Source organism: Cydia amplana, chromosome 16, assembly GCF_948474715.1.
Source record: "Cydia amplana chromosome 16, ilCydAmpl1.1, whole genome shotgun sequence".
NCBI classification, from domain to species: domain Eukaryota; kingdom Metazoa; phylum Arthropoda; class Insecta; order Lepidoptera; family Tortricidae; genus Cydia; species Cydia amplana.
The window spans coordinates 6,520,773-6,548,407 of record NC_086084.1 but is presented as its reverse complement, the minus strand read 5'-3'; the positions used below and the strand labels follow the sequence as shown (position 1 = coordinate 6,548,407).

The 27,635-nt window shown below is 39.7% G+C and overlaps 2 protein-coding genes across 3 annotated transcripts in view; one reads left to right on the top strand and one right to left on the bottom strand.

Moving 5' to 3' along the window:
* The first annotated feature begins 120 nt into the window (after window positions 1–120).
* On the top strand, window positions 121–8,457 carry LOC134655343 (uncharacterized). The gene is made up of 7 exons (XM_063510794.1): window positions 121–1,647; window positions 3,541–3,713; window positions 4,074–4,211; window positions 4,674–4,759; window positions 6,093–6,250; window positions 6,895–7,173; window positions 8,252–8,457. Exons 1-7 carry the CDS (start codon window positions 417–419, stop codon window positions 8,455–8,457), a joined length of 2,271 nt encoding a protein of 756 aa, XP_063366864.1. The 5' UTR covers window positions 121–416.
* Window positions 8,458–18,816: 10,359 nt separating this feature from the next.
* The window catches only part of LOC134655504 (uncharacterized), a 50,712-nt gene continuing 41,893 nt past the window's right edge, over window positions 18,817–27,635 (bottom strand). The window contains exons 1-7 of one of the 2 annotated variants that reach the window (XM_063510974.1): window positions 27,208–27,281; window positions 26,850–27,021; window positions 25,875–26,015; window positions 24,834–25,037; window positions 24,036–24,275; window positions 22,354–22,544; window positions 18,817–18,968 (exon numbers count right to left, since the gene is read on the bottom strand). In XM_063510974.1, coding sequence (XP_063367044.1) covers window positions 18,824–18,968; window positions 22,354–22,544; window positions 24,036–24,275; window positions 24,834–25,037; window positions 25,875–26,015; window positions 26,850–27,021; window positions 27,208–27,245 — 1,131 coding nt within the window. In that variant the 5' untranslated portion in view covers window positions 27,246–27,281 and the 3' untranslated portion in view covers window positions 18,817–18,823. Of the gene's footprint in view, window positions 18,969–22,353; window positions 22,545–24,035; window positions 24,276–24,833; window positions 25,038–25,874; window positions 26,016–26,849; window positions 27,022–27,207; window positions 27,282–27,635 lie in introns of those variants that run through there. The other variant, XM_063510973.1, reaches the window with a different exon arrangement.

Genomic DNA, 27,635 nt, shown 5'->3' with positions numbered 1-27,635 from the left:
TAGGGAATGAAAGAGTGAATGAAAGTTGAGGCGTTTTTTTCGATGACAACCACAAGCATGTGTAGTTAATCTTGAAATATAAGGGCCCAATTACACAATAGCGAACAAAACTGACATTGAACCGATTATTCCGATTAATCATTCGATTCGATCATTCAGTCAGTGTAAAACGACACTATTTTGAAGGCGAGTCTGTTGGACTAAATGTCAATTTGGGTTTTTTGTTATTATTCAGAAATGTAATACTTCTCATGCCTCTATAATGTTACTTTAATTGATTGTCGTCATAAATGAGCAATAGTTAGTGTTTTAGGTAAAATTAATTACTACGCGTTTAATCTCTACTCAACTTGCTTTTGGTAACCTTAAAGTTAATTAATGTTTACAATGCCGACGAATTTCGTGATATCGTAGCCATGGATTCTATCGAAGACGGTGGTTGTGTGAGAAAATCCTATAAACTGAATAGTGACGATGATATAAGTAGGAATTGTAAAGGAACATCAAAACAGCGAGGTTTGAACGAGAATAGTGATACTGTGCGTCCTGCGTCGGGTTCCATTTCCAATGACACAAACTGCGTACCACCGAATGATAGCCATTCAAGGCGCTCGATCTGCTCGAGCAGCGGCGAGCCAGGACCATCTGGGAGACTCGTTGTCGACAGTGAAGAGTGTTGTAATAAAAACATAGCTAGCAGCCAGGCTGTAGGTGCCAGGGTGAACAACAGTTACCTTGAGGTTGCAGGCTGCAGCAAGGCTGAGACCATTGCGCGAGATAATGGCATCCCCAGCACCCAGGAGCTACAGACCTGCCAGAGACACAAGGTGTGCCAGGAAAAAGCCGGAAACACCTACAATTTAAATTTCCCCTCAACAAGTGCCACAAGCAGGGTGTGTGATAATTTCTTTGACAATGCAGGACTGAGAGAAAATAGGAAGAGGCCTTCAAGTTTGAAGTTAAACAGGCCTAACTTAGATGCAGATGACAGCTCAAGTGACACTGGTAATGATGACTACTCTTTAGGCTCTGAAGATGGCTGTATCTACACTTACAGAGGTGGGGAGCACTTGGCAGACCTGCCTAGCTCCTTCTTCAGTCTTGACATGGGTCTTCCCCTGGACAGGCACCTCCCCATACCCCCATTGTACCAACAGCAACCTGCAGGAGCAAATGCTAGAGAACATGTTTCTAGAGCTTCAAGCCCCGATATGGACTTTTTAGAAATGGACTTTGACCCTGGACCCTCTTGTGAAGTGGACACAGGTGATGAGTCCACACCAGATGCTGATTTAGATGTGGCCGTGAACATGCCTGAGGAGAATGAGCCTGCGTTAAGGGAACCTACACCAGAATTAGTTCCATTAAGGAATCCTGAGCCTAGTGGACCAGTTAGTTCAACATCACAATGCCCGGAGCCTCCTAGCCACCATTATAGCATGCCATCCACTAGCCGAGGCATTCCTACAGCACACAGTAGTGTAAGAGAAGATTCAGGGAATAACTACACCTTCGGCCCTTACATTACGCATGTTAATTTCAAAGGAGAACAGCTGAAAGTTCGCAGAACAATGGCACGGGGTCCCTGTATTTTGCCGGTCAGCCTGCATCTCACAAATGGAGACTTGATTACACCTAGATTACATCGTAAGTATATTTAATTATGCAACATGCACAACAACTAGAATAATTAGGACTGTTAAGTCAAGTAAACTTGAACTCACAACCTTGTTTTTTTTATTCAAACATTGAAGGATTTACTTATAAGGGAAAATTACTGATTTACGATTTAATACTTCGGAACAGCTTGTAGATACATGGTAATTAAGTGTTGATTTAAACATGTACCATGTGTTAAACATTTCATATAACTAATTTTGATAAATGCATGCAATTCAATTAATTTTAGTTCTGGGCCATAATTTCCATAAAGTTGAGTGAGACCTCAAACATTGATAATGGTATATACCTACTGATAACAAACATTTTATTATAATGATGCTGTGTTGTGAGTGCAGTGACTAATTGGTCAATAAGTTTGTTGCAGTTAAGTAGTGACTGTATGGGTCATTTAATACCATTTAATAGCCTATGAGGACAAAAGCAATATCACTATCAATTAAAATATGGTATTGTTATTCGTTAATTTGAAACAAATGATATAGTAATACTGGTTTATACCTGTGACTTCATCCATGTAGGTATTGTTAATTTGTCCCCGCACCATTACAGTACTTAGAAGATTAATTTAGGGATAAAAAATCCTGTCCTTTTTTCAGGTTCTACACATATGTGTAGTGTGTGTAGTGTATATACACTAAAGATTGATATACACTAGAAATTTTTGGCAATGGAGGAACAAACATCCAGATATCTCACATTTGTACTTTCACATATGTAATACCTCTTAATGAACCTCTATATTTGACAGTAGATAATTATAGAATTATACTTACATAAAAACCTATGCTTAAGGAGAGCTTGCACTTCAGGAGAGGCGACATGTGTATTGTTATTTTTAAATCTAGTATTTTATAACCATATTCATTATCATACACATACTCATTTTTCTTACATTTTCTTATTTATATCTATCTATCTACTAAGCCCTTTTATTCTGAGTTAGAGTATGCCTCTTAACTCAGTGTGCCGCTTGGCAAAGGCCTTCTCTAGGTTCTTTCCATTGGGGTCTGTTGTGGGAAGGGGGGCCAACTCTAAATTCCCCGAACACGGACATAGATTAAAAAAACCCGGAGATATGGCGTAAATAGCATTTTTTCCCCGGACATGTCCAAATATTATAATAACCTAACATCTAACTTAATCTAACTTAATTTAATCTAATGTAATTTAATTTAATTTAATCTAATTTAATCTCATTTAATTTAATTTAATTTAAATTTAATTTAAATGTATAATTATGGACCTGGTCTGAAATAAAGAATATTATTATTATTATTATTTGTATCTCCTTTTTTGGGATCACGGGCCTATAAATCCCGGTCTTTTGATAGGCTTGCGTGGGGATATAGATCCAACACGTAGAGGCCCCTTGGAGAGATTTGATGTCATGTAGAACGCCTGCTGGAACCCGTTCACAGGTGCAACAATAGACACTCATGAACCGGTCGCAGCAGGCATTGGGACTATTGTAGAAAAAGTAAACAGTATATCAGTCTATGGATTGAAGTTTGGGTGGACAATGATACTGGGCTATTGTAAAGAAGTCCGGACACCTGCCATAACAATGCTAACACACGTTATCGAGGCAGGTGGTGACTCGCCGCTGACTAGATGGGCCCCTGAAACTGTCGTCGTAAAGACGACCAGGGGCAACATCGGTGTGAGCGGCTCAGGGGTGTCGAGGGGTGTACACCGCTTTCTACCCAGTGGCTGTAAACAGCCACTGTGCCAACTCGCGCTTACGCAAATTTCACTTCCACCCCTGGAGCATACAGCTCTAACGACCCCTCTCTGGACGGCCAATGAAGGCATTATTATTATTAAAAAAACAATCCCTTTTTTTTTCATTGTTACTAGACGACGAAAAAATGGAAGAAGAGGAGGCGCCCCTAGCTCATCAGATCAACCAAGGCGAGGACTCAGGGATGGACCCTGTCAATGTCTCCACGGCTCTGATCCACATGACCATGGCCAAGAAGCTGATGATGGAGAAGAATCGCTCGGATGAGGAGACTGAAGGAGCTGTGGCGGTAATAATATAAATCATGTTATTACACTTTAATAAGTTTTTGGTAAAAAATTCACTTTTGTTATTAGCTTTTATCACTGTCTGTACTTTTCTTTCCACAGGCAACTAATACTCATTAAGACAATTTTAACAAACCCAAATACAATTAGGTTGCGTTGTTTTATCACGAGTTCCTATGGCCACCTCCTGTGTCCATCATCAGATCAGCTTGATGGTACCATAATATTGCATTGTCCCCCAACTTACATATGTAATATGTATGCATGCAAATTTTCTGCTTCATCGGAACTGGGTCAAATTGGGAAGTGGGATAAAAGTTTCTCTTGAAGGTTGGATGATAAACTCATTAATTTATTTACAGTTTGGGGAAGGTCCGTCAAGCTTAGGAGTAACAGAACCACCTACCAGCATGGTATGGTCCGAGCGGGAGGCGTGCGAGCGCCAAGTGACGCAGATAGGCGTCAGCGCGTGCGGCGCCACCGCCGTTGTTAATGTTTTCGTGAGTTTTATGTCTAATATTGTCATGACTTACCATTACTGAAGTACATGCAATGAATATGCACTTTTGACTCAGGCGATGCTGCTTGGCACGTTTATACCCTGGATCGCGGGTACTAATCACCTAAAACGTGTCTAGTTTGCGTTCTATTTCTACCTCTGTAGCTGTCGGGTCAAGTTTGGTATCATCTTCATATAAATTAGAAACGAAGAATTTATTTATGAAATAATAGTTGAACTTTTTCATACAAAACATGGATTTTTGCATAAAAAAATAGAATTAAATGTAATTTTATGTCACTATTTTGACCTTCACAATACAGTGTGGCGATTTGCACTATATAAAAATCAATTAAGCAAACTTCTTTATTCTGTAAAATATCAGTAGGCATGCATAGGTAATTAATTAATTATTATGAAAATTACTTATGTTATAATGATTTTTCGTCAATTTGGTTTACAGATTGCATTAGGCGTTCCAGTTAACATTGAAAAAATCAATACAGCTGTTGGAACGAGGCAGAGAGCTAACAAAGCTCCAATACCCAGGTAAATGATAATCATTATTTCAATCATTTGTCTAATTTAGACCTTTAAAAAAACTTTATTTGTATATAGGATTCTAGATAAGTATTGCAAGAAAACTTTAGTTATTAAATACAATCGTTCAAAGTAATTTTCGTCACAGTAAAAACATCGAGTCATGCGTAAAAACCAATCATCAAAAATACTTATCATTTTTTCTGGAAAAACAACACACTCATGATTCCAAGCTCTTAAAAAATCCTCATCACTGGTAAATTTCCGCCCCGTCAGCTTATCTTTGAGATAGATTAACCCGAGGTAAACGCTGTAAAGAGTTAGCAATGTTGGGATGTATTATACGCGATGTAATGCAGACAAAATGCAGGAGAGCAGGCTGCGATGGTATGGTCACATAAAAGGAAGGCCTTCTGATTGCGTAGGAAATTTGGCACTACAATTTTCCATCCCAGATCGAAGATCCCGGGCTAAACCAGGCGTGGCTCACTCCGCGATTTCGTCGCTTTGCTACAGGTAGCTAAAAGTACATCCGTTCCACCCCAATTTTGGGGAAAGCCATAAGCCGCGCGTGGTGCTGTCGCCACCTAGCGGCCATATCTGTGCTCATCGTAACAGACGCGTTTTGTTAGGGAGTGAGTCTTCTGTACCTAGTACTATTATTTATTCTGTAGCTAAACCCAAAACAAGATGGAAGGATGTAGTGCAAAAGGACATGAGTGAGTGCAAGTTATTTGAGGCAATGTCGTGGACAGGGCGAAGTGGAGAAGGTTAAGCAGGAAAGCTGACCCCACCGCCATGTGGGATAGATAGCTAGGAAGAGAGAGCGAGAGAGAGAGAGAGAGATAGAGATACGATCACGGTAACCGAAGACAATATTACCTCCCGCATTCTCAAACTGACCATACCTTCTCACCGTACTGGTTTCATGACTCATTCTTTCGCCGTCCAGGCTAGCCGTCTTTGGAGTTCACTCCCTCTAAATATTAGACAAGCTACTAGTAAGTTTTCTTTCAAGCGGATGTTACGTAAGCATTTGCTAAAGCAAGAGTTCGAATAATATCCATCATTATTATATTTATAGTATGTATTTTATAAATATGTGGTAGTTTATATATATTTTATTTATTTATGTAATTTATAAGTATAGTTTGCTTTTTTTTAACTCACTCAATATATTTTCTCTCTCTGCACCAATTGAAGGTATCTCTGTTTGGCCCTATGGTTGACTGGTAGAGAATGCCATTTGGCATTAAGTCCGCCATTTGTACATTATTGTATATATTTTGTGGAATAAAGTTTAAATAAATAAATAAATATTACGTTAACATATTGTTACCAGGTACCTGTTATCGCGTTCCGTGGCCGGTTGCACGGCGACCGAACTCGTGAACGGGATCCAGAAAGCTTCCGAGGGTCTGGTGGCGGCCAGGTTCTTCCCCATGTATCCGGAGCGAGCGGTGTCCCTGTCGCATTGGCTGGCGGACTGGATATCAATAGGTCAGTATTCTTATGATCATTTTGAACTATTTTTTATTGATGACTAGCGACCCGCCCCGGCTTCGCACGGGTTAACAAATTATACATAAACCTTCCTCTTGAATCAATCTATCTATAATGGTTATCTGTTAATTTTAGGTTTCAGAACAAATTTAATATTTATATCTAAAATTACAAATTAAAATTATAAATTAAAAAAAAAAGACAACGCTTCAAGTCGTTCCCGGCGCAAAGGTGCCCATGATGCTCGCAGCATTGCCACGCTGGATCACCAGGGACAGCCTATCTATCTATTAAAAAAAACGGCATCAAAATCCGTTGCGTAGTTTTAAAGATCTAAGCATAACAGCGGAAAGCGACTTTGTTTTACAGACGGTTCTGCGCAATAGATTCTCAAGTCTCTTAGTTTTTGCGCAGCTCCATTGGTTTTTTAAAATGTGTAGGTGTGTGTACGTGGCCTTAAAGTAACTGCTATTGTTACATAATATGCTCATTCTTTAGAAAATAACGGCAAGATATAAGATGACTATTAATCGTGGAGTTCTCACGCCTCTCCAATATAAAACGCATTCGAAATTGACAAATTATTGGTGTAAAATTTAATCCATCCGACACAGCTAATATTTTCTGCCTTTTTGTTACAGGGGCCGTCCCAATTTTAACAATGAACCTGCAAGTAGGCTGCGAAGGTGAAATCCCCGATGCGTGGCACCATCAAATGGTGTTTGGTGTCTCGCCCCGCGGCATTTACCTCAGCAACCCCGTAGAGTGCACGAGGGAGTGCGCGCTGTGGCCGAAACTCACGTCGCCGTCGGTTCTGCTGGTTAGGACGAGGGACGTGCTGTCCAGATTTACCCCGGACACCGATCTTACCCCGCTGATGGCTGTGCCGGATAGGAGGTTCAACACGTTTAACGTATTAGGTGAGTTATTGTTTTTTTTTTTCAACCGGGATGCGATAACTATTTTGTTTTGATTTTGGATAGCTGCAGTTCTTCAACCCACCAACGAAGCGGTAGCTGACGTTCACGAGGGTTCATTACTCATCGCCCTAAACCACTTTACGAGTTATCGCCCGGGATGCGGTGACCGATGAAATTTGCGCCTGGTCAGGCGTGGCTCACTCCGCGATTTCGTCGCTTTGCTACAGGTAGCTAAAAGTACATCCGTTCCACACCAATTTTGGGGAAAGCCATAAGCCGCGCGTGGCGCTGTCGCCACCTAGCGGCCATATCTGTGCTGATCGTAACAGACGCGTTTTATTAGAGAGTGAGTCTTCTGTACTTAGTACTATTATTTATTCTGTGGCCTGATCCAGGGTCTATTAGGCGGCGGCAGTGAGAATCTATTCTGTGATAAAACTGTAACCGTTTCGTTGCGTGTTCCATTTTCGAAAACTTTTGGCTGTGGCGACGAGCAATTATTTCATGACACGACAGTCGTGCCATTCGTCATAGAATATGATGGCACGCCTATCGTGTCATACGCCACACGTTAAAAACATTGATGACACGCCTGTCGTGCCATCCGCACCGAATCGATTAAAAAGGCCACGTCTTAGGGCCAATTGCACCAACCACGATTGACGGACTGATTAACGGCAATCAACAGTGAACTATGAAAATTCTCATTCAATATAATTTAGCGAACGTTTTAACGCTGATTGACGGTTTGGTCATAGAGAAAAAAATACATAGAGTGCTCACTCCATACATCAGTTCAGACTATTAATTTCAGTGTCTACATCTAGCATCGAGTAGCGGAACTATCAGTACTGCTACTTGACAATAGATGTAGCACCGACCGGAAAGTCTTATCTCAACAGCATAAGACTTTCCGGTCGGTGGCGACATCTATTGTCAATTAGCGGTACTGATAGTTCCGCTACTCGAAGCTAGATGCTAATAGTCTTTTTGGTACTAAAACTGATGTATGGAGTGAGCACTCTATGTATTTTTTTCTCTATGGTTTGGTGCAACCCACCCTTAATCTTAATTTCAGGTCAAGTAGTGAACGTGATACGCGAGTGGCGCGCCGGCGGCTGGTCGGCGGGCGGCGCGCGCACGCGCTACGTGCGGCTCCCCGCCGCCTATCAGGCCGGCGTCACCGTGGCCGCGCTTACCGGCTCGGCCGCGCACAAGCGACTCACCACGGCCGCGCAGCTGCCGATCTTAGCCCCGCATGTTGAGAAGTTCGGCGTCGGCTAGTTGTAGGGTTGCCAGATGGTCGGGATTTGGCGGGATTCTCCCGATTTTTAGCATGCGTTCCCGATTCCCGACCAAGTGAAAATTGTCCCGAAAAACAGCTTCACGTTATAAAACAATAATTTCAAGTTTCGAACTGTCGTCGAGCGAGCGAGCGACCCGCGTCGAGTCGTAATGGACAGAGCAGCTGACGTAGTGCCAATAATGTAAACTTTTGTTTTTTTAATACAATTACTTTAATTTGAATGTTTTTTTTCCCGGCCTAAGTCCCAAAATCCCGAAAAATTGATATTTTTTCCCGATAATAGCGCCTTACGATCTGGCAACCCTAGCTAGTTGGGAGGTAATTATGTTGCATTGTTGGAATTTGTGCGAGAAACTTGTGAATGTAACCTGTGTTTATAATAACTATAGAGGGAAAGAAAAAAGTCGTTATTGGTAAAAAGAGTGGTAATTTTAAAAATATGTATGCGGGAGTACTGAACCCATGACCTCCCATCCCTCACGAGCTCAGCGGCCCACAAGAGACTCACCACGGCGGCGCAGCTGCCGATCTTAGCCCCGCATGTTGAGAAGTTCGGCGTCGGATAGTTGGCAGGTAATTATGTTGCATTGTCGGAATTTGTGCGAGAAACTTGTGAATGTAACCTGTGTTTATAATGACTATAGAGGGAAAGAAAAAAGTCGTTATTGGTAAAAAGAGTGGTAATCATAAAATTATATATGCTTTTTATTGTACCCGGCGAGGCCATGCGCTTGGCGGGGAACAGAACCCTATGCAGGAACCTGGTCTTCAACAGAAGGACATGATGTCACGATCCTCAGTATTAAGGGACCGACTGAATAAAATGTATGCAGAAATACCTACTTTATAAAACCGTTATCTACCAGCCCTCCCGGGCTCAGCGGCCCACAAGAGACTCACTACGGCCGCTCAACTGCCGATATTGACCCCGCATGTTCCGTGTTGGTTAATGGTATGTTTCAGTTGTTTCACTGATGGAATTGTGTGAGCGAAGAGTAGGGTTATGTTAACGTAACCTATTTATCGAATGATAGCCAATAAAGGTACTAGCATATTGAGATAATGGCGGCCCGACTGGCCGTACTAGCCCCACGTGTTGAGAAGTTGGGTGTAAGGTAGAAGGTAACAGTATGATGCTATGTTGAAATTCTTGTGAGTAGATACTTTTATATACTGTGACCGAGACAAGTTCAGATAATCGAAATGTAGGTTTTTTTTGGGACGAAGTCAAACAAAAACAACACCTTTTAACATAAAACGAGTACAGTATTTTAAAATTTGGTGTCCATATTAGCGTTGAAACAAAACACCTAAAAAAAGTCCAATGCTTCTTTATACATTTAAACTATTTTATAAAATCGTTAAGTTTTAATTGACGAACGGCTGCAGCGTTCGGATAATTGAGAGTCCGGATAAACTAAGTCAGCATTCGGATAATTCAAAGTTCGCAATATCGAAGATTTTGTGCCTGCGAAACGAGGTCGCTATTGGTAAAAAGAGTTGTACAAAGTGTGCTGCTGTCCATTCTAGCCCCGCATGTTGATAAGTTCGGTGTCGGGTAACGGCATGTTGTAATAATGGAATTTGTGTGAACATAAACTAGGGTTATCAGTGACGTTAGTGAAAAGGGACGTTAACTTAATCTATATTCAGTAAGCCTAATAGCAATAAATACTAGCGTATTGGATATACCTATTTTCGTGCCTGCCAGAAGAGATCGCTATTCGTTTGTGAAAGTGTGTATCTAAATAGTTAAAGTGTGTATGGGAGTATTTTATGAATGTGAGTGATGATACTGATGATAATGAATTTATGAGATGGCCATTGGAAGAAAAATCGGATTGTAAATATGACAAAGATATTTATGCAACATAGATATTGCGATATGTCACGATATGTCAATCCAAAGTTACTTTGAAAATGAGGTATCATCACTACTATTATAAGATTTTTTTTGTTTGTTTGTAAATCGTCACGGCCATTGAAATTTACAGTAATGTGTATTGCTGAAATCAAAGTTGTTACAATTACATGTAAAACATCACGTGTCACTGAGTCAGTCCATAACATGCCTTACTATGAAAGTTATGTGATCATCTATCACTTTTATCAATTCATAAAACGTTGCGATTCTCTGACTCAGTAGATTGTGATGTTATGTAGACATTGCCTGTAAAGAAAAATTAGTGACCTAGAACAGCGGTCGGCAACCTGCGGCCCGTGAACCTGTCACTTGCGGCCCGCGAGCCTCCCTGGCTATTTTGTATGTAATATTGACAAACGACAATGTCTGATAAAGTCATAAATATTAACAAAGTGCGGCCCGCGTCAACTTCGTTAACTACTATGTGGCCCTTGGCTGCTAAAAGGTTGCCGACCGCTGACTAGAACATTGGGTGTCATTATGAAAACTCTTTTAGAAGGCCGAGTCAAATTAATAAAAAAAACACTACTTCCATTGTGTGTCCTAAAATCGCAGCTTCACTGACTGGTCTAAAGATGGGAAAAAGAGACCTTTAAAAGTTACTTCACAACACTTTTCTACATAATCTACATATTATTAATGTTTACCTGTTAACCTCTATTATTATTGTGTTATTTTAAATTTTAGTTTGTTTTAAATAACTTGTATTCTCTATGAACAGTATAATAGCAACCCCGGACCAATTTTCTATCTAATGCACTTATATTTTATGGCACACACACAATTAAATACCGCCAGAGGTGTTATAGGCAAGATATTTGATGCCCCACTACTTAGCAGTATAGTTAACCGTAGTGTGACATCCCTGTCGATTTTTGAAGTGCTCTTTCGTCCATCACCAGTAACGCTTTGGTGCATGTCGCTGCAAAATGCTTCGAGGTTGTTCCGCCATCTCTTATATGTCGACTTATATCAGTTTTTTTGCTTTTTTATAATACAGTATTGTAGGTTTTCTTCTGACCAAGGTTTACCATACTTGGTTATACATCAAACTGTGCGAAGATTCCGAAACAAAATATCAGCATCAGGCGGTCTAGCATGAGTTGCGGTCTCGCGCGCGACTCCATACTTGAAGTCGCGCAAGATGTATGGAGTCACGCGAGAACGCAACTCATGCTAGACCGCCTGGCCCCTATTTCACCACGGTGACAGGTGCGACAATTCGACAAATGCCACTGTTGCTGACGTCACAGGCATCCATGGGCTACGGTTACCGCTTACCATCGGGCGGGCCGTATTCCTGTTTGCCACCATCATTGTATTATTTATAAAAACATTATTATATCGGCAAAAAACAGGTACTTCTCTTGCGAAGTTTATGATGATGATGATGACAATTGTCACAAGATTTAAAAGAACTTTCGGTAATTCTTGACAGGAAATTAGTTATGTGTCGGTATTTCTTGACAATTGTTGTGTTTCTTATGACAATTGTAATTCGCTTCGCAAAATAAGTATAATATTTACTGGCGATATAATGAAGTTTTTTAAATTTAAACGTTAGTGGTAAACAAGCCCACCGTCCGTCCGATGGTAAGCGGTTACCGTAGCCTATGGATGCCTGTGCCGTCAGTAACAGTGATGTCGACAATTGTCGCACCTGTCACCGTGGTGAAATAGGGGCCTGATCTAAAGAAAGATCGAAGCAACGTGTTTGTAAAGTTTCAATTGAAGTGTCATTTAAAATGTCATTTTCTTTAAACCCTCACCCTTATAATATATGTACTTCTGAAAGGGTTTCCTGCAGTAACTTGGACTCTATGGCTATCACATTAAAGACAACTATTACTTTTATTAATGCCAAGTTTCAAATAATATACGCTGTTGCTTTTTCGTGCCTATGTTTTACGACTATGGGTAAATCTTATGAGAAAAGGTATGTATATTAAATATTTAGTCTTAGTCTTACGTACAATATATTTGTAATACCAAAAGTTTATTGTTATAATAAACTAAGTTCTCTTAAGTATTCTGCCTATATTCATTTACCAAGGACCTTAATAAATACAGTTATATTGTACCTTTAATATGTACTTTATAATTTATATGATCGATTCTTTAGTGTTAATACATATTTACGTAATTTAAGTATTGTTTTGTCTTTCTTTTTTCTAGATATATTTCTAAAGTTTCGCTCAAACGTTTCATTTCATTGTGTAAAATTAATTATAGGATTTAGCGTTACTATGTATCGTCAATAGTGGTTATAATTTGGCTAAATTTTATTAGCCATGGACACGATTGTAATATAAGAAGTAATCCGTTCACCGCCACACAACACCAAGACGTATTATTATTTTAGCGTAGTCCGCACGCCATTTACGACAGTGTGTCATTTAACCTTTTGACCGCCAAAGACGTAAACAAACGCGCGGCTACAATTCAAAATCAACCTTCGTGCATTTCACGATGACGATAGCCGCGGCGTTCAAAGGGTTAAATACATTCCGTGGCGTGTGGTTAAGGCGGTTATCACACTGCCGCGGTACCGCACGCCGCTGCGTTGTATGAGCGAGACAGCGCTATATACAAATGTAGCATGTCCCGAATCCGCCTCAAATGTGAAGACCGACTTAATGTTTAAAGTGTAAGCGCGTGGCGTTGAATGTGTTAAGTGATAGTTCACAGGAAAAGGGACCTTACGTGTGCCACTCAAAGTCGAAATTTCAATAACATAAGTTCCCTTTCCCGTCGCTTATCACGAATATGTATTAGGGCAAATTGGTGCTTACTAGTCAAAATTATATTAGCACATGTTATCTTATTTCAGATCAGTTAAACCTCTGTAACCGACCTATATACTGCACAGTTTATCCGACAACACAAAGTTACGTATTCAATGTGTTTATTTATTATCTTATGATAAGTCTGTGGTTGAGATATGTTGAGGCTTGTTGCATAAGAATACCTTATATTCTTCAGTTAAGGCTCCGATTTTTCCTCAAAATGTAAATAGGAATATTTTTTGATCATTTGAACAAGCAAATACTATTTGTATCAAATCCCAACTCTATGAAATGAAGGTTTTACTTATATTATACATTTTTCAATCCCAAGCACACATTCATTTTCATGCAAGCCAACTGTACCATTTCTAACCATGTAATATCTTATTGCCGCTATCATATAATGCGTTAAATCCCAAAAGTTACCACCTCCGATCGAATTCGAACCTTATAATAATAGGCAAAGAGTTCAAGAGATATATATTGTGTTACGCTCGGTGGTAACTACTGGGAATGACCTGTTTGTTGAGTCATTGTATATTCTACTCATAAGCAAGGGACGCCAATATAGCAATGGATGTAAAAGCAATGTTATGTTATGTATAACATTATATTTTTGGAATATACTACGATAGAATACGGTTGTTTTATTTATGTGTAAATTATCGTCCTAAGGCCTATAATAAAAGAATAACTGAATAATCAATAGTGTAGGACAGCGGTCGGCAACCTGCGGCCCGTGAACCTGTCGCTTGCGGCCCGCGAGCCTCCCCGGCTATTTTGTATGTAATATTGACAAACGACAATGTCTGATAAAGTCATAAATATTAACAAAGTACGGCCCGCGTCAACTTCGTTAACCTTTTAACCGCCAGCAATTTTTGACCGAGCGTGCTCGTGTCGCCACCGACAGTAATTGTATCACGCAGAGTAAGGTTGGCATAGTTACGGGAGTTATAAATGTGCTGTAAAAACCAAATCAGATCTTTGTCTTATTTATCAGACTGTGGCGAAATGAGCTGGATATGTAATGTCTTATATATCAGACTCTGGCGGTTAAAGGGTTCTACTATGTGGCCCTTGGCTGCTAAAAGGTTGCCGACCGCTGGTGTAGGAAATAGGGGTTGAATTTCTTTTGTTATTAAGGTTGGTCTTCCACCAAAAGAAATGGAACAGCTACTCTTTATTGACATGATTTTTGTTTGAGTAAAAATCAGTCAGTTAAGAGGGTTCATTAACGCCATGTCAAAAGTGACCAAAACCACAAATTGACATGAAGTCATGGCGTGTGGGGCACGGAATGTACTGCCTTTATATCAAGTCAATGGCGGCGAAAAGGTTAAGTCAATGATGGTACCAAATTCAGTTAAAGTGTACTTTATTGGTTGTTGGGTCATTTACCAGCAGCAATAAAAAAAAAAACAAATTTAATATTAGAATCAATTATATTCATAAAATATCTTATTTTACTTTCAACAGTTAAAACAACATTTATGTATGTATTGAACATTAAAATCAATATTAATTAGTACTAATCATTAGAATTTATATTTTATCTTTCACATTTTTCTTCAAACAATTCTAGTTTAACTAGATTCGGCCAACCACAACCAAACAATCAAAACATCTATTTCATTTAACTAATCAGATAAATACTCTATGTATTGGCACAGTTTAATGCTATGTGTCAGGGATGTTGCGAATATCCGCAACCGCGGATCATCCGCACTATTTTCAACATCCGCATCCGAATCCGATGCGGATGTGGAACAGGTCGGTACAGGAACGTCTTAGCATCGGCGTAAGTGCTAGACTGCTAGGTAATCTAGTCATTAGCCAAAAAATCTATTAGAAATGAGCAGTCAAGCGTGAGTGGGACTTAATGTACGGAACCCTTGGAACGCGAGTCCGACTCGCACTTGGCCGGTTTTTTAAATAAAAATTACCAAAATCCAATATTTGACGTTTTTTATGTACCTATGTTGACATCCGCATCCGCGGATGTGAGCCTTTAAAATGTATAATAGGATGTCAAAAAATCGGCATCCGCAACATCCCTGCTATGTGTACTAGATATGCGCGTGCCTGGCGGCTTTGGGCCATATTAATTATTTGTCCAATGTCAACGATAAAAATAACTCTTTCTATACATTATGTGCAATCTGACGTGAATAATTAATTAATATTAAAACCCAAGAAACTTTTTAGAGTCAAACCAAAGAAAGTCTGCAGCGCAATAATTTGAAAGCGAATTAAAAAACTACATATGGCAATGTTTTTTAGCAGTCAGTAAACGTCATGCACTATGGTATGTGTTTGTCAAAATCGTTTAAATATTCGTTGTGTTTTGTGATGAACGGAATAAACATGGTGAAACCTTACAAAACCGGCGTGCAGGAGTTACTTTTCCGCATGACGAATAATTTTACACTTGTAAAAAGTCAGCACGAGGCGATTCAAGCTCAAAAACGACAATGTTTACAAAATTTGGAGTTGATCACGGGTAAGTGGAATGAAACATCTTAATACTTGCACCATATGTACCTAGTTAGATAATATAATATTGGTTTAGACTAAGGTTTCACAGCAAATTGAACACACCTAATAGGCCATAGTTATGAACTTCCTCTAACATTTCGAGAAACTCATTGGTACTAGCCGGGTTTTGAGCTCGAACCCACAACCTAGTTAAAACTAAATTTTATTTTTTATATTTACGTTTATTGTTTTAATGGTTTATTTCGTTTTTCCGAAAACTTTAGTTCGCAAATTGCGGGCAATTTCTCTGTCAATCTAATTACGCCTTAATGGGAGTAAAAGAGAAAGATGCCCGCATATTGAGAACTTCGGTGTTCGCGGTAGGCCCTCTGTACCTATTTACCGCCGTCGCGGATATTACAAAAGCTTATTAATTTTGATGAAGCCAAATGTCACATTCTCCCAATATTATTTATCAATATTAGTATATGTCTACATATGACATTTATATATTTATATATAGTGACATTTATTGTTGGAATGAAATTTATTTTACCATAAAAATTAAGCTGTGCATACAGCTTAATTTTTTCATAGACGGTAAATATGGTAGAAATTTCACAAGTATCAAGACTATTTAATCCATTTTCTGTGGTGTTGTCGCATACTGATTTTTAAAAACTACTTTTATTCTAGCGCTGCAGACTTTCTTTGGTCTTACTCTAGTTTTGCCAGGACGCGCGCTGCCATCGCTTTTAGTTCCTCGACACTATACTTCACACATAGCCAATACATGTATTGTGCGATAATTCTATCTATAGTGGAGCGTATTTTATACATTTCTGACTAAAATTCGAGGTACATTATACATAGAAGTTATCAGTCTTTGTAGATCATGTTTAATATACTTACTAAGAGCATAATATGTAAGATAATAGTTGCCAACACCTTACAAACACCTACACCCACATACTATACTAACCACACTGATATTCCCAAATCTAATTTTTATCCATGTAAGGCTGCCCTTCCAATGAGGCGGAGATAGCGGACATTAGTAGAGTAGACCTGCAGTCTTCTTCGCTCCGTTGGATTACAACCAAACCAATGATATTGGCCGATTCCCTCACATCTCTTAACGTCACCTCGTAAATCAAATATACCTTATGAAGGCTTAAATATTGACCATATGAGTTAGGTTAGAAAATTAATTGGATTAACCTCGTAAGTTCCCGTGTACTTGTTGTACAAGTAAAAATTAAATTTGAGTTTTGAACTCGTATAGAAATAAAAGAAAGTTCCAAATTCAAAAGCGCCTAAATTGCCCTGGGTCTTACGAGGTTACAACAATCTGTCATTCACGAGTTAACACATTCAGTGCCATCGTCGTGAGCTACGCGCTACGAGCGTATAAAGTCTATTTTTTTATTCGGTATACTAAAATGACATTTCATAGTATGAAATGACATTTTATGTTCATACCAGGGATGTTGCGAACATCCGCATCCGCAACCGCGGAACTTCCGCATTATTTTCAACATCCGCATCCGCATAAAATCGATGCGGAGCTTATGCGGATGCGGATGTCGAACAAGTCGGTACAGGAACGTCTTAGCGGCGGCGTAAGTGCTAGGTAATTTCATCATTACCTATAACGAAATCGTCTAGATCCAGAAAAGTCGGCCAAGTTACTTTTTATTAAATATGTATAACGCACCTATATTCTTGCTCAAATACTAAACATTTCGGTTTTTTTAAATCAAAAAATACTAAAAATGTAATATTTGACGTTTTCTAAGTACCTAATCTTGACATCCGCAACATCCCTGGTTCATACTATGACTAGTCTACCGAATAAAAAAATATATTCGGTAGACTGAAATGACATTTCATAGTATGAAATGACATTTTATGTTCATACTATGAAATGTCATTTCAGTCTACCGAATAAAAAATAGACTTTAGGTACACGGGAATATCCGTCTGCGACGTGAACCCGCCTAGCGGGTCGCTGGCAGTAAATGAGTTACCTGTAGATCAATAGTAAACACTTATTATTTTATTTTATCTAACTAACGAATAAAATGACAGTCGTTGTAATGAAGCCTTGAAAAACAAAAAATAAATGTTTCTTGAAAAAACTTATAATAAGAATAGCAACCTCGGTATTAAATTATATCGTAGCAATTATTTTATCCATAGGTATGCATAATAACTTATTTGACTTAGATGTGTGGTAAATATCAAAAAATGCCCATAAATATATTTAATTAAATATCATTGACATGTCACATATTCCTACTGATGTGATTTAAGATGTAAAATGATACACCTTAAATAAACAAATAGGTAACGATTACATTAGACCTTGGTTAGTAACAAGTGCCTTAGACGAGAAAAAAAACTAGCAAAATATTGAGCCAGTGGCGTAGCCTAAACCAATCTAGGCGTGGGCGATAACCACAACTGTGAAGGCCCTTTTCAAGGTAATAAAAAGGTTGGCTTTGCGAGGCCCCCCTAAGTGCGAGGCCGTGGGCGAAGGCCCCATTTGCCCACGCCTAGCTACGCCACTGTATTGAGCAATGAATTTATGAGTACTATACCTATCAAAATTTGACGAAAAACTACCTGTTACTAGCATTTACCATTCACCACTGTATAGTTAAAACAGTGCAATCGAGCGAGTCATTTTACTAAATAGACTGTTATAGGAACGTTTTCGGTTTATAGCGACATAGATTTTTACCGATATATCGGAGCGGCCAAGGTGTTCACAAATATCTGAGCGCGCCTCTATTGTCAAGCCGTTAGAGTGCTTGTTCGAATATTGTGAAGACGTTGCCCGCTCCGATATATCTGATGGCCACTGTACAAACATATATTATTTTTATGGTGTTATTTATATACTACACACAAATACCACTAGGCTCAACCATAGATAAAAAATACATAGATTGCTCACTCCATACATCAGTTTTGGTACCATAAAAACTATTATTTTCATAGTCTACATCTAGCATCGAGTAGCGGAACTATCAGTACTGCTACTTGACAATAGATGTAGCACCGACCGGAAAATCTTATGTTAGTCTTATGTAGATGTAAAACTGATGAGCACTCTTGTCTTACTATATTTCTCTATGGCTCAACTATTGTTCAATGGCTCCTCTTGTTGAGCATATCAATAAGTTTGACGAATAGAGTAGGCGACAGATCTTCGGGCATCGCTCGGGCTTGGCTTATAAGCGCCTCGTACATTTTGGCTTCCGTGTCGGCGTAAAGTTCCGGCAGCTGCAACTGTCTGAAATAAAAAGAAAGATTTAAGAATTTTATAAGTACTTGTTAACAAGTTTTTGTAATAATCGTAAAATTTGCAGGTGGTTTAATCAACTTTTTCTTGTCACACGTTGCTACTGTTACGGTCTCCTAAGTCACTCTTAAAATTCTAGGTTTTTCGTATTTAAATGAACCAAACTTGCATTTTATGGTAGTTTCCATTTCCATAATGGGACATCTACTGAGCATGTTAATAAAACATGGTATAGCAGTTCTTCTAACAATCTATGCTATTATACTATTGTCTCCTCGCTGATGGGACAGAATAACAACTAGAAATACAGGGTGGATTTTCTTTTTGGGTCAGTGAGGGCAGCTACCAGATCCCGTGCTGCTACGAGAAAACGGTCTAAGAAGACCTTCCCTCGATTTCAAATTAATGAAGATTGGCTTTTACAGATTTTGGAAAAAACATACAGGATGCGAGAAAAAGGTCATTTTTGACAAAATTTTTTTTTGATGCCAATCGATCCCATTCCTATTAAGGATCAAAAGCTTGTATGGAACCAAAAAAAAATTTCCGGCTAGAAAAGCCACTAATCGAGGAAAACTTTTCCCATACAATTTGTATGAAAATGAAAACTTTTATTTTTCACATGCTGTTTTTGTATGCCAATCGATTCCATTCCTATCCAGTATCAATAGTTTCCTAGGGGTCAACTTACGGTAATGTACTAAAAAGCCACAAATTAATAAAAACTTTTTCCATACATTTACTATGGGGAAAATGTGAAATGTTATTCTCAATTTTCCATCTCGCCCATCAGTCCTACAGCAATGTCTTCATACAGTATTATGGTCCTTAAATGTAACAGGACTGATTGGCCAGATAGAAAAATGTGAATTAAATTTCACATTTTCTCCATAGTAAATGTATGGAAAAAGTTTTCTTTAATTTGTGGCTTTTTAGTACATTACCGTAAGTTGACCCCAAATAAACTTTTGATACTGGATAGGAATGGAATCGATTGGCATACAAAAATAGCATGAGAAAAATAAAAGTTTTTATTTTCATACAAATTGTATGGGAAAAGTTTTCCTCGATTTGTGGCTTTTCTAGCCGGAAATTTTTTTTTGGTTCCATACAAGCTTTTGATCCTTAATAGGAATGGGATCGATTGGCATCAAAAAAAAAGTTTGTCAAAAATGACCTTTTTCTCGCACCCTGTATGTTTTTTCCAAAATCTGTAAAAGCCAATCTTCATTAATTTGAAATCGAGGGAAGGTCTTCTTAGACCGTTTTCTCGTAGCAGCACGGGATCTGGTAGCTGCCCTCACTGACCCAAAAAGAAAATCCACCCTGTATATATATATATTTATATATAGTTTATGTATATTTTATTTATTTATGTAATTTATAAGTATAGTTTGCTTTTTTTAACTCACTCAATATATTTTCTCTCTCTGCACCAATTGAAGATATCTCTGTTTGGCCCTATGGTTGACTGGTAGAGAATGCTATTTGGCATTAAGTCCGCCATTTGTACATTGTTGTATATATTTTGTGCAATAAAGTTTAAATAAATAAATAAGAAATAGTTGATTGACCCAGGTGGTTCGTATCTGTAGAGATACGTAGACACCTCTCTTCAATGTCATGCCTTTCTTGTATTTGGTAGCTATTGCTAATTTAGCTACTTTAAGAGAGTGAGAGACAGTGGTATCCAGAATTAAAGCCGTAACAGACGGGCGTACCGGACCATAACCTCGGTCCGATCCGAGGCCTGTTCGATCGAGTGAAAGGCGGTCTGTCGTACTTACTCATCAGTTTTTGAAGAATAAAGAGAGCCTTTACCGAGTAGGTGTGGTAAAAAAAACTCTCGTCTTCGCCTACCATTAGAACTTAACTAACTAGTACCTACATATTAGTTATACCAGGCGTGGCTCACTCCGCGAGTTCGTCGCGTCGCTACAAGTACATGCAGCCCACACCACTTTTGGTGTCTAGCCATAGTAGTTGCCGCGTACCGCTACGGAACGGACGCCTGCTCGCGCTTGCGCCACCTAGCGATCATATCTGTCGTAAAAGCCGCGTTTTGTTAGAGAGTAAACCTTCTGTACCTACTATTATTTATTGTGTGGTTGTACGCTCTTTTCAACAAACCTGTACAGTATCCTTATCCGCTCAATATGCGCCGGCTCCCGGCTGCCGTAGCAGGTGCTGAACACAGTCCTCTGGTTGGCGTCGCACCGTCGCAGCGCCAGCACCGCGAACCACGAACACTTGCCCTCCTGGATGTCGGTGCCTTTCAACAAACCTGTATAATATCCTTATCCGCTCAATATGCGCCGGCTCTCGGCTGCCGTAGCAGGTGCTGAACACAGTCCTTTGGTTGGCGTCGCACCGCTGCAGCGTCTGCACCGCGAACCACGAGCACTTGCCTTCTTGGATATACGTTCCTTTCAACAAACCTGTATAGTATCCTTATCCGCTCAATATGCGCCGGCTCCCGGCTGCCGTAACAGGTGCTGAACACAGTCCTCTGGTTGGCGTCGCACCGCTGCAGCGCCTGAACAGCGAACCACGAGCACTTGCCCTCCTGGATGTCCGTGCCTTTCAACAAACCTGTATAATATCCTTATCCGCTCAATATGCGCCGGCTCTCGGCTGCCGTAGCAGGTGCTGAACACAGTCCTCTGGTTGGCGTCGCACCGCTGCAGCGCCTGAACCGCGAACCACGAACACTTGCCCTCCTGGATGTCCGTGCCTTTCAACAAACCTGTATAATATCCTTATCCGCTCAATATGCGCTGGCTCCCGGCTGCCGTAGCAGGTGCTGAACACAGTCCTCTGGTTGGCGTCGCACCGCTGCAGCGCCTGAACCGCGAACCACGAGCACTTGCCCTCCTGGATGTCCGTGCCTTTCAACAAACCTGTATAATATCCTTATCCGCTCAATATGCGCCGGCTCTCGGCTGCCGTAGCAGGTGCTGAACACAGTCCTCTGGTTGGCGTCGCACCGTCGCAGCGCCAGCACCGCGAACCACGAACACTTGCCCTCCTGGATGTCCGTGCCTTTCAACCAACCTGTATAATATCCTTATCCGCTCAATATGCGCCGGCTCCCGGCTGCCCTAGCAGGTGCTGAACCTGTGTTCAGAGGACTGTTCCTCTGGTTGGCGTCGCACCGTCGCAGCGCCAGCACCGCGAACCACGAACACTTGCCCTCCTGGATGTCGGTGCCTTTCAACAAACCTGTATAATATCCTTATCCGCTCAATATGCGCCGGCTCTCGGCTGCCGTAGCAGGTGCTGAACACAGTCCTTTGGTTGGCGTCGCACCGCTGCAGCGTCTGCACCGCGAACCACGAGCACTTGCCTTCTTGGATATACGTTCCTTTCAACAAACCTGTATAGTATCCTTATCCGCTCAATATGCGCCGGCTCCCGGCTGCCGTAGCAGGTGCTGAACACAGTCCTCTGGTTGGCGTCGCACCGTTGAAGCGCCTGCACCGCGAACCACGAGCACTTGCCCTCCTGGATATCCGTTCCTTTCTTGCCGCTTACTGATTCGTCGCCGTAGCAGTCTATGTAGTCATCCTGACGAAGAAAATTCAGTTTAGTTTTTTTTTAATAACACTAAACACATTCATTGCCATCCAGCCAAACAAGACATCCACGCCAGGCCACAAAAAATTCTTCATATAAAGGTAGTACCACGATCACGACTATCGGGTCGTCCGGCCTGGGAACGAAATCATAAAATACCCGATAGTCGGGTTTTCGGCACTGAATGTAAGCATTAAAATCATCTCCATTTTACTTTAACTGTTTGACTGCTGCACTAACTCAATCACCTTCGGTTTAGCCCATTGTTTACTATATAGAGAACGGCTTCTGGCTATTCCGCCATTTGTACTTTCATGTATTGTGCAATAATGTTTAAATAAATAGAGGAGTGCGCAAGCAAATAATGCGCGGTCGTTGCATTTACCAGATCTGGACGCACTTTTGCGAGCATTTTAAAAGAAATATAGGTGGTGAAAGGCTAAAGATACTCGTACCTGTTATTTTCCTCAAGTGACCTCTTATGCAAGATAGAAAATTATGACTGATTACAAACTGAGAGAGCCCAAGCATGTGGCGTCACGATTTTTGAATTAGCTATCTGCATTACGATAAGGTAATATTTTCCTTTTGTCTATTCACAATGGAGGGTTTTAATATAGACACCCATTATACAGACTTTTGAATAAACGCGTTCACAAAAGAAGCACATGTAAGATCATGTCTAATGCAAATTCACGCATTCATATTCTAAGTAATTTCCGTATACGATCATGGTACGGATATGCTGATTTTATAGACGCAACTCTCTGCTCTCTCTCTCTCTGGCTCTGGTTATAACCTCCTAAGGCCCAAGGTCCTACCTATAGTACTTCTTCAGTTCGATGAAATTTAAACCATATTCAATTGGAACAGAGTTGCATTTCATTTGTTTCGTTTAATTTTCAAACAAATAAGTCAACTCTATTCCCTGCGCTATAGGTTCAAATTTCAGTGGCAAATTTAGGGTTATTCATTTCTATGGATGCTTAGGAGGATAAGTATAAGTAGGTTTACGTTTTATTACTAAGCAAGTACCTATGGAATTTTTTAAATGCCGAGGCTTCAAAGTCCAAACTTATCGTAAACGGTTTATATTTCAGTAAACATCTGGACAATTTAATTGGTAAATATGTATTTAGCACATTGATAAAACTTACCTTGACACTAAGTGTCAATTATTTCGTCAGGTGATAACGAAACTCACTAACTGCAAAAAAAATATTAAACAAAAAAATATAATAAGATATTGGTACTAGCAGAGTTTTTAATTTGGCAACAGTAAAGTGGCTTTTGGTTGTCACCTGACGATTTATCCAATGACTCACACCGTTTATGCACTTAGCGAATATTGGTATTTTTTATTAGAACTAGGGAATGACTAGGAAGAAGGCCGTGAGTTCAAGTCTCACCCAAGACAGTAATTTTTTTCCTCTTTTAAATTTATTCTAAGCTGACTAGAAAGAAGATTAGAGAACTACGCACCTGTATCTGAAAGAACCTGCCAATATCTAGGCAGATGTCCTCAACCTTCTTATGCTTGGCCGGGTCCGTGTTGTTGGCCAACAGCAAGCCTAAACACACCGGCAGCTTGAACGTGTAGAACGCAGTCTTGTACTTGACGATAGCGTTGTACTGGTCTATCGTGAATAGACTGTAGTCGTTTTTGTGACGATTCGCCATCGTCAGATCTAGGTGTTGTCCGATTGAGGTTTGGAAGAGAGTCTGCAATTGAAATTTAAGATTTTATGTTTCTTATTTGGTCGGTGAACTGCCGCACGTAGCATACTAGCGTATGTTGCAATAGTGTTAATAATAATACCTACCTACTGTTTGGTGTAAAGAGGCTTTTACGTAATAAAGGTCTGTCAAAACGTTTCTTTACCTCCGTTGTTTTTACACATTGACATAGATATTTAGGGACTGGCTTTACGGGCAATAATAATGAGGCATGACAGGGGCCAGTACAGCGGTGTGAAATCGCTACAACGCGATTGGTTGATGAGTTCGCATCACGCGCGCGATTGGTTGACGAGTTCGCATTACGCGCGCTATTGGTCGCAACTAGTTGCGTTAGACTCCACGATTGGCTGGAATTCGTGAGTAACACCGCTGAACTAGTACCATTTTTAGTGCACCGTTAGCCCGTCCTTAAATATTATACGTCAATGTTTTTACATATGTACTTGGTCGTTAAATAAAAAGAGATTTTTTTTTACAGAAGTCTGCTCAATTTGAACGATATACGCCGTTGGTATATCGGTGATCTGCTTACTTTCTTACCTCATTAAACAATTCCAATATCTTAGTATAGAACTTCTCTCCCCCGAACTGTGTCTTGATGACGTGGAACATGGAGGAATAAATCAAGATGGCGTCATTAATGGCGCGCGTGCCGACATCCGGCAGACGGTACCAGCACGGCATGCCTCGGCGTGTCGACGAGCTGTCCATTATGTCGTCTAGTATGAGCAGGTATGCTTGCAGCTAAAAGAAATAGAAAAACTTGTGATAGTAAAAATCTTTAACCCTTAACTCGGAACAAACCACGGAAGGTCGTGAGGTCAAACCTCTTCGGGGATATTTGTAAATAATGATTCCGGTTAGAAAAAAATGCAAAAAGAGCGTGAAAGGTTATGTTCAGTATTTTGAACGTTGTCGAGTTATGGGGTAAGATTAAGTGTCACCATTTAGTAGAAAACCTAATCCATGTCTTGATATTTTTTTACAATTGTACATTGAAAGATCAAGTCAATTGTACTCATAACTCATAACTGAACACTTGTAAACCTTTCTCGTACAAATAAGATGATGTGCGTATACTCGGATAGACAGAGTTCCCCAAAATACAACTCTGTACTTAAACAACGCGTGATCATATGCGTAGTATCTGCTTAGTTGCTTGAGTTGTGTCAAATCGTAACCAAATAGAGCTCCATGCATGTTGTATACTCGTAATCGTAGTAAGCTTACTACGATTACGAGTATACAACATGCATGGAAAATAGGACACGGTGAGTTTTGTTCAATTAGGTTTTTTTTAAATAGCCCGTTTTAGTGTCCCACTGCTGGGCAAAGGCCTTTCCCCTTGAACTACAACTCCCGTGGTTTTGTGCTTTTTCCGGCCAATTACTAATGAAGGCGTCTAAGTCGTCCCGCCATCTCTGTCTGGGCCTGCCATGTCCGCGCTTTTTTTGCGGTATCCAGTTGGTGGCTATTATACTATACTTATGTTCAATTAGTATGAAAATAAAATATCTAAGTACTAATCTTAACATCTGTTTCTATTATAATCAACGTGCGAATAAAACATAAGTCACTTACCATCTCAACACACCAGCCAAGCATTTTCGCTGAATGAATAGTTTCATCAGTTACATTCCCCGGTTTCTCAAACATCTCATAGGCAAGCAGTGTGGTCATGCCTCTTGTTTTCTTCCCTCCTCCTAAGTTATAATCCATCGTCTGAAAAAAACGGATCTAATTCAATCACTCTCAGATATATTGGAGCGGTCATGGTGCACAAAAACATCTGAAAGTGCACTCTAACTAGCGGTATATTGCACATAAAAATAAAACGTGGAAAATCAATATCAATATTGAGTAGGAAGGTATACAATCAAATCATTCAACCAGTTTCTAGGTAACAGAACCAACGGAAATTAGTTAGTTCAAATAAGAATTATCATTTAAGTATGATAATAATACATAAAAACTTATTTGACTTTCAAAGAAGTAGGAGGGATATATGTTATGCAAATACAAGCGATTTAAATAAGAATTGAACTTGCGACGTGCAGTGTGGCATATGCGCAGCATGCCATCATTTACATAAATTACGTCATTTCAAATTAGGGGGGGGGGGGGTCTGGACATCGGATGATGGTAGCAAGACGTAGGAGGAAACGGGGTCATTCGAAGCATGACTTTTGGTTGATTTTAGGGGGGTCAAAAATCGATGACAGCCCCTAAGGTCTCTTTCTGAAAGTGATATGAACAAGCTGTAGGTCCGCTAATCTCAGGCGGTTGGTAAAGATGTTGCGCGGTGATTTTCTAGTAGAAGATAGCTGAGTTTTGGGACTAATACTAGTTTATACTTGTAACATTAAAATTTTTACTTAGGTACCTACTTAATTAATTAAAGTTTCGGTTTTGGCAGGTTTCAAATTATGTTTCGGCCGAAACTAGAGCTAATCCGAACTTTCGGTTTCGGTCGGACACTTTTATGTATGACCTTAATAACTTCTTTTACCAACCGCCTCAGATAAATACACCTACAAGTAAGTATAGTTAAGATACCTTTTTCACCCAATTCCCAACTTCAGGTACGTCTGCAAACTGTGTGTTAGTGGTGATAGTATCCATGATGCTTGGAAGCGCGTCCTCAAAAGATTCTTTGGTCTTTTGAGTGATTAGTGGAGATGCGTTACTTGATACTGACATTTTGCAGACATTTAATGGTTTCATGTACCTGAAATTAAATAAAAACGTGATTTATTTTTGTCACAATATACAATTTCAATTAAAACTATACGAGGTAAATTCTTTAGGAAAAAAAACCTTGCATTGAAACTAGTTTTTATTGTGTCAGACGACAATAAGTATCCTATCCACCTTCAAATTTAAATACTAAAGAATATAAAATATATACTTTTACCTAAATTGCTTAATAAAATAAATGACACTGTTATTCATTACTAAACTATTTATGACCTACTAAATTAACAAACTAAGTATCTCCCAGGAAACGAAAATTGAAACTGTCTTAGTATTGATCGGACCCCTCGTTTTAAACAGCATGCCTCACAATTTATTATTATTTTCCTTCAATTTGTATTGAATTCTTATCTGATTCAGAACTTCCTGAGATGTACCTATCTAAAAGGTCGTGAAATAAGGTCTCAAGATAACGTTCAGACAAAAGTGACGTTTACAAATGGTAATAAAGTATAATGATTATTGAATCATTGAAAACCATGCTTGTGGGAAACAAGCACACGGCATACCAACATATTATATTATACCACGGTTACAATTTACCACATCGAAAAATAGAATGAAAAAAAAAACGGATTATAATAGCTA